Genomic DNA, 13,557 nt, shown 5'->3' with positions numbered 1-13,557 from the left:
TTCTGAAAAATAAAACAGAAAGTTAGTAGAAACAATTCTGAAAAATAATATTCGAACTTCAAAATAATTTTTGAAACGTTGAAGGAACAAATCGAGCCCAATGAATACACAGTGTGTCCTTAAGGAAATTATTCTCCTCAAGTACCCGAGGTTATGGAATATATCCTCCCAGGATAGAACGATTTAACACACTAGTGTATCGGTACCTAAAACTCTGGTGATCGGCGAACCACTCGATGGTCGTAAAACACACTGGAATATTTTGTGCAGAAGAAGAAGAAGATAATCAGAAAATTTCGTAAGTAAATATTCTGGGATTTGAAGGTCTATTTATAGCCAACTTGGTGATGTTTCTGAAGAGGTTTGCAACCTTTCAGAATAGTCATAACGGTTGGAACAGGTGTGACTCTCTGAAGAAGTTTGCAACCTTTCAGAACAGTCATGGCTGTTGGAACAGGTGTGACCCTCTGAAGAGGTTTGCAACTTTTCAGAATGGTCATGGCTGTTGGAACAGGTGTGACACTGTTTCAGAACAGCCATGGCTGTTGGAAATTTTTTTCGGGAAATTTAAAACGAATTTGAATTAATCCGGGAAAGAAAAACGGGCTAGACCGGACCGGGTCGCGGGTCATCCCTCCATTTCTTTTTCCACCATTTTCCATTCACACCTCTTTTGTTATTATTTATTAAATAACAAACCCAACAATCCCCCACATGAATGGGGAATGGCTATAAACTTAAAGGAATGCACGGACGTGTATGTGTTTTACAAACAAGAATTGATTGCATTTGGATAAGTAGGTTTCCCTTTGAATTTTCCGTAGTGAACTTATATCGGATATACTCGGTCAATCGGTAGATTTGATATCTTTGAACCGTCGAGCTTTATTGTATACCTAGACAACATAAGTCACACAATCAATCCTTAACCATCTATGGTTCTCACGGTTGTGTTCGTTTCAGCCATGAACACCGCCTGGTTTCATGAGTGCTTAGAGAATGGGCCTTTACTTTCATTCTCCTTGAAGCGGCTTACACTTCACACTCACATAGGTGATTCCTAAACGTGTAATCCTAAAGACACACTATCTGGTCATATCCTGCCAGACTTAGCAAATCATTAAAAAGCTTTAAGCTTTATTGACTCATCAAAAAAGCCTTAATGTTTTACCTCATTTCTTGAACATTGTCTTCATCACGAGAATGGGTTGAGTTAGTTGACAATGTTGAACCGTCATTCATAACTTTGTTTGATCTCTTTGAACCTAGCTCTTGGGATCTCCAGTCTGCTAGGTAGAGTTACCGCCATGATGACTTGTCTTAGGCCTTTAACCCCATTCCCTTTGATGATCTTTCAACCGCCTCTCTAGATAGGCCTTTTGTAAGTGGATCCGACACGTTATCTCTTGACTTTACGTAGTCAATTGTGATAACACCACTAGAGAGTAGTTGTCTAACGGTATTGTGTCTCCGTCGAATATGACGAGATTTCCGGTTATACATAACGCTCCCTGCCCTACCTATTTCCGCTTGACTATCACAATGTATACATATAGGTGCCAAAGGTTTGGGCCAAAATGGAATATCTTCCAAGAAATTCCGGAGCCATTCAGCTTCTTCACCGGCCTTGTCTAAGGCTATAAACTCAGCCTCCACTATAGAGTGGTCAATGCACATTTGTTTGGACGATTTCCAAGACATCGCTCATCCACCGACTGTTTAGAATCGGTTGAACCGGTGATCTAATTTGCATCACTATACCCCTATATTATCGTGGGATACTTATTATAGTGCAAAGCATAATTTGGAGTATATTTCAAATGAACGTTCAATGCAAACTTCCTTATGTTGTAGACTAATACGTTGTCAACAGCTTTAGGGAAATTTGTGAATAGAGCTTTTGCAGCTACAAGTAAAGAAGGGGGCATGGAAATATGGCACAAAAGAACAGGACATGTTCCAATTCAAGTTCTCAGAAGGATTCCTAGTATGCAACATTATGGTAGTGGAGTAAATAAATGTGAAATCTGTCCTTTAGCTAGACAGACTAGAGCACCCTTTCCAACCAGTACTAGTAGGAGCTCACATGTTTTTGATTTGATCCATATGGATGTATGGGGACCCTATAAAGTGGCTACTCATAATGGCATGAAATACTTTCTTACATTGGTTGATGATTTTTCCAGATGGACTTGGGTGTTTCTTATGAGACTTAAATCTGATGTCATCTTTTTACTCAAGAACTTTATTAGTATGATAAAAACACAGTTTGGGAAGCAAATTAAGATGTTTAGATCAGATAATGAGAGTGAGTTTTTTAACAATGCATGTAGTGATTTGTTTCAAATGCATGGGATTATTCATCAAAGCTCTTGTCCATATACTCCTCAATAGAATGGAGTTGTGGAAAGGAGACATAGACATGTACTGGAGACTGCTCGAGCAATCAGATTTCAAGGTCACTTGCCTGTTAGATATTGGGGACATTGTGTGGATGCTGCTGTTTACATAATCAACAGAATTCCATCTTCTGTTTTGGGATATAAGTCACCATATGAATTACTTCTGAATAAGCCACCATCATTGACACATTTGAAAGTAGCTGGATGTTTATGCTTTGCTACTAACCTAACAGGTCATGACAAATTTGCTCATAGAGCTGTGAGATCAGTTTTCTTAGGATATGCAGCATATTAAAAGGGCTACAGACTTTTGGATCTTGAAAACAGAACTTTTTTTATAAGTAGAGATGTAGTCTTCTATGAAGATATATTTCCATTTCACACAGCAGAAGGATCATCAGAATCATTGTTCTTAGATAAAGTTCCAGTGCCAAAGCAAGATTTTGATGAAGAACTGAGAGCAGTTGGCCCTACTGTTGATACACATATTGAGAGAACCATTATGCCACACTCTTATACTCCAACCACAGTTGATCCAGTTGAGCAGGATACTTCATATCCTGTTGAGTGCAACAATATGAGTGGTACTGGTGATCCTATTAGTTTGCCTGTTGATGGGGAACCTAGAAAATCCACAAGGGTGTCTAAGCCTCCCATATGGCTTAAGGATTAGGTCAGAGATGACAAGAAAAAGTCTACAAGTTGCTGCCAGTCTCCTATTTCAGAGGTAATTGGATATGAGGGGATCTCTTCAAGATATCAAAGCTATCTGGAAAATTTTTCAGTGGAACTGGAACCTACCTCATATTCAGAGGCAGTGAAGGACAAAAGATGGGTAGAAGCAATGCAGGCAGAAATCAAAGCTTTGGAAGACAATAAAACTTGGGAACTAGTATCCTTGCCACAAGGACAGAAGGCAATAGGATGCAAGTGGGTGTATAAGATCAAATATAAGGCATCAGGAGAAATTGAAAGGTTCAAAGCTAGATTGGTAGCCAAAGGGTATAATCAAAGAGAAGGTTTAGATTACCAAGAAACCTTTTCACCTGTGGTAAAAATGGTTACTGTCAGGAGTGTATTGTCTATTACAGCTTCAAGGCAATGGTTCATCCATCAAATAGATGTATACAATGCTTTTTTGCAAGGAGACCTATCAGAGGAGGTATATATGGAGGTACCTCAAGGGTTTAATGGACAAAAGACAGAATTCAAAGTCTGCAAATTGCTTAAGTCCCTCTATGGACTTAAGCAGGCATCAAGACAGTGGAATCTCAAACTCACATCAGCCTTAGTGGAGTCTGGCTTTCAACAGAGCCATTTGGATTATTCTTTGTTCATCAAGAGATCAGGGAATGACATGGTGGTAGTTCTTGTCTATGTTGATGACCTACTGATTACTGGAAATAATCTCATCATGATTCAACAAACTAAGGATGATTTGAAAGCTTCTTTTAAGATCAAAGACCTGGGAGAGCTTAAGTATTTTCTGGGGATAGAATTTGCACGAAATAATGATGGTATACTGATGCATCAACACAAGTATGCTTTGGAGCTCATAGCTGAGATGGGGCTAGCAGGCTGCAAACCTGTTTCTTGTCCTATGGAACCAAATGTAAGGCTAACTACTGCTGAATTTGACACTCATGCAGGGACCTCTGATGACACATTATTGACTGATCCAGGGCCATATCAAAGGCTTTTGGGGAAGCTTCTTTATTTGACTGTTACAAGACCAGATATATGCTTTGCTGTTCAGAGCTTGAGCCAATTCATGCATAATCCTAAGGTCTCTCATATGGAAGTTGCACTCAAGGTGGTTAAATATATCAAAAATAGTCCTGGTCTAGGAATCTTCATGGCTGATAAGTGCTCTGAATCACTTTCAGCATTTTGTGATGCAGACTGGGCTGCATGTCCCAATACACGAAAGTCAGTCACAGGTTACTTTGTAAAGCTTGGTTCTTCCTTGATTTCTTGGAAATCCAAGAAGCAGTCCACCATTTCTCGAAGCTCAGCAGAAGTTGAATATCGCAGCCTAGCATCCACAGTTGCAGAGATTATTTGGATCATTGGTTTACTCAAGGAGCTGGGAGTGGATCATAATTCACCTGTGCCTATCTACAGTGACAGCAAATCAGCCCTTGCCATTGCTGCTAATCCTGTATTTCATGAATGTACGAAGCACATTGACATTGATTGCCATTTTATTCGAGAAAAGATTCAACATGGTCTTGTGTCTCCTCTCTACTGCCCTACTGCTGAGCAAGAAGCTGACATACTCACAAAGGGACTTGGTCGCATTCAGCACTCTTATCTACTGTCCAAGCTAGGTCTACTCAACATTTTTCCTAGTCCTAACTTGAGGGGGGTGTAAAGAATATTAGTAGCTAACCTTAGTTAAGTTAACTTAACCATAGTGTTAGTTAGTTTTAGCAGTTAGTATTAGAATTAGTGGAGTATAGCTGTCAAGTCAGTTAGTGTTAGTTAAATACTGTACAAATACTGTAGCTTCCTCTCTTCTTAACTTAATTGGACATACGTATGTACAGAGCTGAGCTCTTGTTCAATTTCCTCAAAATTCTCCGATTTCAACTTCTCTCTTTGATTGTAGATTGTAGATTTCTTCAATTGGAAATAACACGCTTTTTAACAAAGAAGTTTCATACTCAACGCTCGGGCTCGAGACCTCTAAAGATGAAAGATGAAGTACTTGTCGCTCTACTACCACCCTTGTGGGTGTCATATGCTACTCAATATAACTAAATTTTGATCTTACAATATACACCGCATCATGTATTCGTCACCTTCATCTTCTTCTAAATCTCAAGGATTGTACTGTTTTTTTCATTTAGTACGCCAAGGTGCCTTTCAAAACTTATTGGCTGTTAGCCTGCTGCAATTGTTACGCGGCGAATAGGGCTATGCATAGTTTGGACAAACTCAAAATTCAAATTGAAATTTAATTTTTTTGAAAATATTGCAGTAAAAAAAGCTCATTTGTCTCTCGAAATTCAATTCTTTTATATAAATTGAGACGGAAGAATGTCAGCTATAAAAGATTATGGGTGTTACGAAAATAATTATATTGTGGATGTTCATTTAATACTCCGATATAGATAATTTTCCTGAAGAAGATTATCCATTTAGTATTCCATTGAAGTTTATCTACAAACAGCTGATGCAGGCAGGTTGCAAGCAACTCAATGAAATGATTTGCAACAGCTTCTTATTAAACAGGCAGGTTGCAAGCAGCTCATGCAGACATCTTACAAGCAACTCAAGAAAAGCCTTGCAGTTGCTTCCTTTCTTCTACAAATAGAGGAGTTTTCAGTTCATTATGTACTTCAGTTTGAAGTTGAATAATATCAATCTCTTTCTCTATACTTGTCTTCGGTTTATTTACATTACAGTCTTTATTTTATAACACGTTATCAGCACGAGACTCTGCCATTTTGAGCACTTACTTCGAATTTAATTTCTATTTCAGTGTTCATCTCCGATGTAAGGCGATGCTCTTACGTTCGTGGTTAGATCTTGTTCATTCCGAGCATCATAAGGCAGATTATATCCTTGAGGTGGTGAATTTTTCTTCTTGGCTGTAGTGATGTAGATATTACTTACATCTGGAGTGGCCAAATTTGCGTAAATTAAATTGAGCCTTTTGCTTATATTTTAATATTGCTTGGTTATATGTTACGTACACAATAACTATTTTGGTATTTTTTATCTTCCTAATTGTTTTAATAAAGGATTGCAAAGTGGATACCATTGTTAGATAACTTATACTCCAGCAAAGTTTCCAAGAAATATACAACCACCAGAAGTGGTTATGTTTGGTATATCTCATTGTAACTAACTTTTTGTTAACCACCATAAGTGGTATATGCCTATGACTACCATAAGTGATAATTTAGGTTTTCTATGGTTACGATTGAAGATAAGCTAGAGAAAATTTCTCTATATTACTTGCATGCCTCAATTTGCTCTTGAAGTAGCATTATCTTAAAAGAGGTTGAAGCATCACACGATTTGGTGTGATTAATGCACGTTCAGATAATTATGTTCCGTTCCTTGAAGGATGAGAACTTTTGATAAATATTAATTCATTCCCTGAAGTGAATGTGACAATATTAATAAAGCTCGTAAATATGAACGCGCTCTTGATTTAAATATATTACAATTCACCTCCAGAAGAGGTAATATGATTGAGAGAATATATACTCAATATTTCGTATTTTAATTTGCTCCTGAAGTAGTAAAACAATTAAAATTTTCTCGTGAAGCAGGAAAATATTATGAAACTGTGTCTTTTTGTGCTTAAATAAAATAATGAACTATTCAAAGTTATTTGTCAAGCACATTTTCATTCTCTGGAGTGAATGAAGAAATACCACAACTCACCTCCTGAAGAGCTAGAATAACAGAGGATATAAATATTATTTTTGTGGCATGAAGATCATTACCGCACGTACCTGTTGTGCGTAAAACATCTTGAATAATTTTATTAAGTATCATTCTAAGGCAAAAGCATTCTTTTAGAATGCTTTCTACTACAACCATATTAATATGTTATGGTTAGTTATCGAGTTCCCCGAAGGAAATAATAACTCATGTATCTTTCCCCGAAGGATATAATGACTATGTGGTTGCCGATTCGATATAAAATATTCAGATGTTAATGGCGTTTCTCCCTGAAGGAGATATTTGTCACAAAGTTGGTGGTGAAAATACTGAAATTCTTAATTTTTTACATTTATAAATTTAGAATTGTCTTTATAATATTCATTTCATAATGATTTTCTCTCATGATGCCAGAAGTTTCTGAGCAATATTTGATAGTACAAAATATATCAACAACTCCTGAAGAGCTAACTGTTTGTCTAGAAGACATATGACACTAGTAGTGTCCGATAAATATTAGAATGTGGATAATGAATGAAGGCTCTTGAAGAGCTTATATACAAATATGTCATTCATATTATATGATTATTGTCAAAATATATGTTGTAGTAAACTTGAAGTTTACTAATACAAATGACAATCATACTGAGACCACAAATGATTGAAAGATTGAAAATCTTCATGTTTCCACAATCATAGGGGGTAAATATGAATGTGAGAAGTTACCCGCCTTATTCTTCAATTTGTACTACATCATGTATCACAGTAAACTAGAAGTTTACTAATGCAAAAGCAGCTACAGTATATCAAAAATTTACTATACAAAAGTAGCCACAGTAAATCAGAAGTTTACTAATACAAAAGCAGCTACAGTAAATCAGAAATTTACTTATACAAAAGTAGCCACAGTAAATCAGAAGTTTACTAATGCAAAAGTTTGTGCCATAGTAAACCAGAAGTTTACTAAGAGATAGCATATGCCATGATAAACTTGAAGTTTTCATTTGCCATTTCAAATGAGCTATTTGAGAATTCAGATAAGCATATACTGAAGAACTAGAAGATTTTTCAAGAATTCTTCTGTGTTGCTTGTTCTCATAATAAATTAATTATACCAGCTAAAGTTGGGACTATGACCCCTGGTTCTGAAATATATAAAAGGTGAATATGAGCCCATTCACCTGTCATGTGAACCACTTATAGATGCATATATAAGATGGTTACATGTATATTTATTGTCAACCTGCAGTTTGACATTTGAGATTGCTTTTCTCAATTAAGAGCATAACTTTCAGATTATGAAATCAAGACAGTTCATCTTGATAATGCTGGTTTATATCCAAGCTGGTTTAGCATTGAATACCTCCTACTAATGGCTAAACTATTGATTATGAGAACAAAGCTTCATGTGTTGGTCTAAGATATTCTAAATTGCATACAACAACACTTGTATGCATCAGACCAACAATATATGACTAAAGTACCCCCCCCCCCCCCCACCCAATTGGTTTAGGATCAGAAATCAAATATTTTTACTATCTTTTGATGTGTGGTATATGATTAATTTCTCTACCACAATACACAAAGATATGTTTCCCAAAGAAGATTGGGAATATATGTTAGTTTTTCTAACATTTGGGGGATATAATAAACAACTGAAAAAATATGCTATATGAATCGAATTATCATTAATATGGTCCTCACTTAGAAGATAATTCAAGTCAAATGCCAGAAGCATTTGCTGATCCAAAATTTAATATCATATTTCAGTTGCAAATGCTCCTATTAAAATTAAAGTCCCTGAAGGATAGAGTTTATTGTACGCATGAAGCATGGTAGACCAATCGGTCCAAAGGTAACAATCCTTGAAAAATGGTAGGAGCTAATGATCAAAATGATCATTAATGAGGAGGAAATAAGCTCTAGAAGAGCCCACGACATAACATTTCATGAAACTCCCGAAGAAGTTCAGGTACCTGAAAATAAAGAAAGTGATGAGATCTCAACAAGTTATGTCGCTTAGGAACTGATACAAAATGATTGTCGACGATATATTAGATACAATATAGTGCACAATATTGTAAAAGATTGTGAGGATCGGACCAGTAGTCCCGAAACCCGAAGATGTCATACCATTTAGATACAAGTCATAACCTATATGACTTATTTGATTAAATCTATATGAAGATCCTTGAAGGATTTAAAATGCCTGAAGCATATAATTCAAAGTCTTGAGAAATGTACTCAATCAAATTATAAAGATCTTTGTACGGTTTAAAGCAATCTGGGCATGTGTGGTATAATCGCCTCAGTAAATATTTGTTGAAAGAAGATTACATAAATGATGTTATTTGTCCATGTATTTTCATAAAGAAAATGGCATCAGAATTTGTTATACTTGCTGTTTATGTTGATGACATAAATCTTGTTGGAACTCTAGAAGAGCTCCAAAAGGCAACTGAATATTTTACGAAAGAATTTGAGATGAAAGATCTTGGAAAGACAAAACTTTGTCTTGGCCTGCAAATTGAATATTTAGCAGACGAGATCTTTATCCATCAATCTGCCTATACAAAAAGGATCTTAAAATGCTTTTACATGGACAAAGCATACCCATTGAGTACACCAATGATTGTTCGATCACTTGAAGTGAACAAGGACCCGTTCCGACCTCTAGAAGAGGATGAGGAACTCTTTGGTCCTGAAACACCCTATCTCAGTGTAATTGGTGCACTTATGTATCTTGCTAATGCTACAAGGCCTGACATAGTATTTTCTGTTAATTTACTAGCAAGATATAGCTCTTCTCCTACACGGAGATATTGGAATGGGATTAAGCATATATTGCGATATTTAAAGGGAACTCTTGATATGGGTTTATTTTATGCTAACAAAGGTAGTACAGACCATGTTGGTTATGCGGATGCAGGTTAGTTATCTGATCCCCATAAAGCTCGATCTCAAATCGGGGAATGCGTATGGTTGAGATCAGTGATTCATTCGAGAAAATTGTGGTTTGGAATTTGATAAAAGATCCACAATTTTATACGAAGACAATGCTGCATGCATGGCCCAATTGAAGGGAGGATTTATAAAAGGAGATAGAATGAAGCACATTTCACCAAAATTATTCTACACAGATGATCTTCAGAAAAATGGTGACATTGTTGTGCAACAAATCCGTTCAAGTGAAAATCAAGTAGATTTGTTCACTAAATCTTTGCCAACTTCAACTTTTGAGAAGATAGTATACAAGATTGGAATGCACAGACTCAAATATTTGAAACAAGGTTTTCATCAGGGGGAGTGAAGCGTTGTACTCTTTTTCCATTACTAAGGTTTTTCTCGTAAGGTTTTTAATGAGCCAGCCAGAAATGCGTATTACTAAATATGTGTACTCTTTTTCCTTCACTAGGATTTTTCCCACTGGTTTTTTCCTAGTAAGTTTTTGTGGATGTTCATCCAAGGGGGAGTGTTATGAAAATAATTATATTGCGGATGTTCATTTAATACTCCGTTTTAGATAATCTTCCTGAAGAAGATATCCATTTAGTACTCCATTGAAGTTTATCTACAAGCAGCTGATGCAGGTAGGTTGCAAGTAACTCAATGAAATGATTTGCAGCAGCTTCTTATTAAACAGGCAGGTTGCAAGCAGCTCATGCAGACATCTTACAAGCAGCTCAAGAAAAGCCTTGCAGCTGCTTCCTGAAAAGCCTCGCAGCTGCTTACTTTCTTCTATAAATAGAGGAGTTTTCAGTTCATTATGTACTTCAGTTTGAAGTTGAATAATATCAATCTCTCTATACTTGTCTTCAATTTATTTACTTTACGGTCTTTATTTTATAACAATGGGTACTTTAAAACAACTTCTTTTTTCCATTATAACTTTGGATTTACTTCACGCCTTTTATAAATATCTATAGAAGCAAATAGGAAGCTTGAAGAAGAAAGAAAGAGTAGTAAAAGAAAAGGGGAAGAGAAAATGTGTTTTAACATTACAAAAGTCTACAGAGCTTAGGACTATAGCTTCATCTTTTATCTCCCAAAAAACTCCTGACCCACCCCACAGGTCATTTGATTAAAATAGTGAATTTCTCCAACTATTTTGGCCACCCCCTTTGTTTCTTCATTAAAAATAGTATTATTCCTCAAACAAACTCACGCGTTTCCCCGACGCCATCTCCACGCTCCCGCTAGTTTTTATCCTCAAGGCTCAAGCTGTACTTTCTTCGTATGGAAGATTCTTTTTATTACCAAAAAAGCAAAAGAAGATTAAATCTAAAATTTTAAAATCAATATTAAGTCACGAAAGTTATTTTATACCAAGCTTAAATAACATGTTGTTGAAGCATAGTAGTGACATAAACATAATATCAACTTCTATTTCCACTAATTGTAGTGAACTTTAATTTTAATACTTTGACTTTTTACTCATGACATCAAAGCTCATAATATTGTATTTCAAAAGCGAAAAGTGCAAAAGAAAACAATAAAAACAATAAATAATCGAAATTTATATTTTTTTTGAAACTTAGATTAGAAGTTATTATCTTCGCTTTAATTTATATGGCAAAAGTTTAAACGAGCACAAAATTTAAGAAAAAAAAATTTATGTATAAATATATTATAATATTTGTATGACACTGAAAACACCTAAATTGCCTGTCCTTCTCTATCCCTTCCCACGTAACCCACCATCCCCTTTCAACACGAAGTAACATAGCACGCTATATATACATATACACAAACTCTCTTCTCACACATCAACTCTCTCTGCCCACTTGCTTCAAGAGTAAATAAAAACCCATTATTGAAAAAATAATAATCCAATCCAAGAAAATGGGATTACAAAACCAATTAACCGATGTTTCTTCTGAATCTATCCCAATTTTACTCGTTACCCTTCTCGCCAACTGTGCTACTTATCTCCGTTCCCTTATTTTCGCTTTCCTTCAATTCTTCGGATTATCTTCACTGTTCAATCCGGTTCAAATTGACGACGCACTATACGACGCCGTCGGGTCCGGTTTAGCTGGTGTTGTTATGTTAACCGAGCAGCTGAATTTTAACCGGCTGTTTTCGTATACGTTATTTGATGATCAAGGAGATGATGCGTCCGGTTCGAACTGTGTTGTTTGCTTGAACCGGTTGGGTGATGGTGACCATGTGAGGAAATTGGCGTGCCGGCATGTTTTTCATAAGCAGTGTTTTGACGGGTGGTTGGATACGTTAAATTTTAACTGTCCGATTTGCCGGTCGCCGTTGGTTTCCGATGAGCGCGTGGCACTCGCGAAGCGGCGCGTTGCTTGGGATGTGCTTGAATGGTTCTCTCTAAGGTGAATGAATGAATATATATGGCTGGCGACGATGATGATGATTACGTGGAATTTCGTGATGAGGTTTTTTAAAACAGTTTTTTTAATATTTAATTTAATTTTTTTTTAGTTTTTGGGAATTATTGTTTCCAGTTTTTTTTTGAAGAGCTTGATGTGAAGTTCTTTTCCACTACTGTGAAAAACATATGTTGTTGGTAGTGTTTGACTGGAGTAATATTTTGTTTTTGCAATTTTCTTTCCCTTTTTCTTTTGTAAAATTAGGAACATTTATGTCATAAAAGGGTTATAGAGTAATTGTATTTTTTAATAATTTTATTGGCTCCGTGCTTTAATTTGAGAATATTTTCTTAACCCTGTTTTTCTCTGCATTCAAAAAGGTTATTTTAAGTGCATAAATTATGATAAGTAACGCTACATTTATTCCTTTTCTCAAGGTGTTTGGACCAATCTTCTTTAAAACAAGAGTCACAAATAAAATTTGTCAAATGTTTGTGAAAAAACAACAACTATGTAATGAAAAAGGTTATTGTTTTAAGGCGAAATACATAAAGTGTCCATTTAAGTTGTTCGATCAACTGAACACCTCAATCGAGTCATTTTTCATTTTAACGCTTCAAGTTGCTATTAAGTAGGTTAAGTAAACACCCGATTATATTTTGTTTGTCAAAAGGTTATTTGTCAAAAGGTTTTCCATTCTCTTGTCTGTTGTTTGAAAATGGCGAAGTGTCTCTGTTGTTACAAATTGGCTTGAGACTATTGAAATTGGACCAGTAAACAAGTTGCGAAGAAATAAGTGGCTGTGAGGAAGAGAAATAGTTGCTGCTGTTACAATCTAAGGCCCGCTTCTCCAGCGTTCTATCACATGGGTTGATTACGACATTTTCCTTTTTCATGGGCCTTCTCTCATGGGCCCACAAAAAGTTTCGTGCTTCAAGTTTCTTTCTATCTTGGTCGTATAATAAAGAGAAATTTTCATAAAGCACTATCTTTTAGTAGTAATTAGCCATCTATAGATAGCATTTGCTATATTACGGATTATAGATACCTTTTCTGTGGTTATAAGATGTATTTGATGTATTTAAGCTATTGTATTCATGAATACAGTAGCAAAAATAGGCGTGAATCAGGGAAATCCAGCTAATTAGTTGTTGTATTCGAGTGTATTCGACTGTATTCATGGAGTGAAACATGGGATTATAGCTGGACAGATTATTGTATTCGACTGTATTCACAGCGTGAAATAGGGGATTACACTGTTTTTAAAACGGAAAGTGAATCAATTAACATAATAGACTCCTAATATAACTCAACAAACTCAATTATAACACACAAATTTTGTATTTTTAGTTATAAAAAAGATTTTCAACTGAAAAATACCCCAAAAACATAGCAATCTGCAGAGAAATTATATAATA

General features: G+C 35.7%; 1 protein-coding gene across 1 annotated transcript; it reads left to right on the top strand.

Annotated features, from left to right (window-relative positions):
• Positions 1-11,555: 11,555 nt before the first annotated feature.
• LOC109221070 (E3 ubiquitin-protein ligase RHA2A-like) lies at positions 11,556-12,493 on the top strand. Its single transcript, XM_019385527.1, has one exon. It carries the CDS (start codon positions 11,646-11,648, stop codon positions 12,144-12,146), a length of 501 nt encoding a protein of 166 aa, XP_019241072.1. The 5' UTR covers positions 11,556-11,645; the 3' UTR covers positions 12,147-12,493.
• Positions 12,494-13,557: the final 1,064 nt, after the last annotated feature.

Source organism: Nicotiana attenuata, unplaced genomic scaffold, assembly GCF_001879085.1.
Source record: "Nicotiana attenuata strain UT unplaced genomic scaffold, NIATTr2, whole genome shotgun sequence".
NCBI lineage: Eukaryota > Viridiplantae > Streptophyta > Magnoliopsida > Solanales > Solanaceae > Nicotiana > Nicotiana attenuata.
The sequence above is the reverse complement of the archived record's forward strand: the minus strand, read 5'-3'. Positions and strand labels throughout refer to the sequence as shown.

Coding starts and splice junctions, on each gene's coding strand:
- LOC109221070 (XM_019385527.1), top strand. CDS start 11,646: ATGGGATTACAAAACCAATTAACCGATGTTTCTTCTGAATCTATCCCA.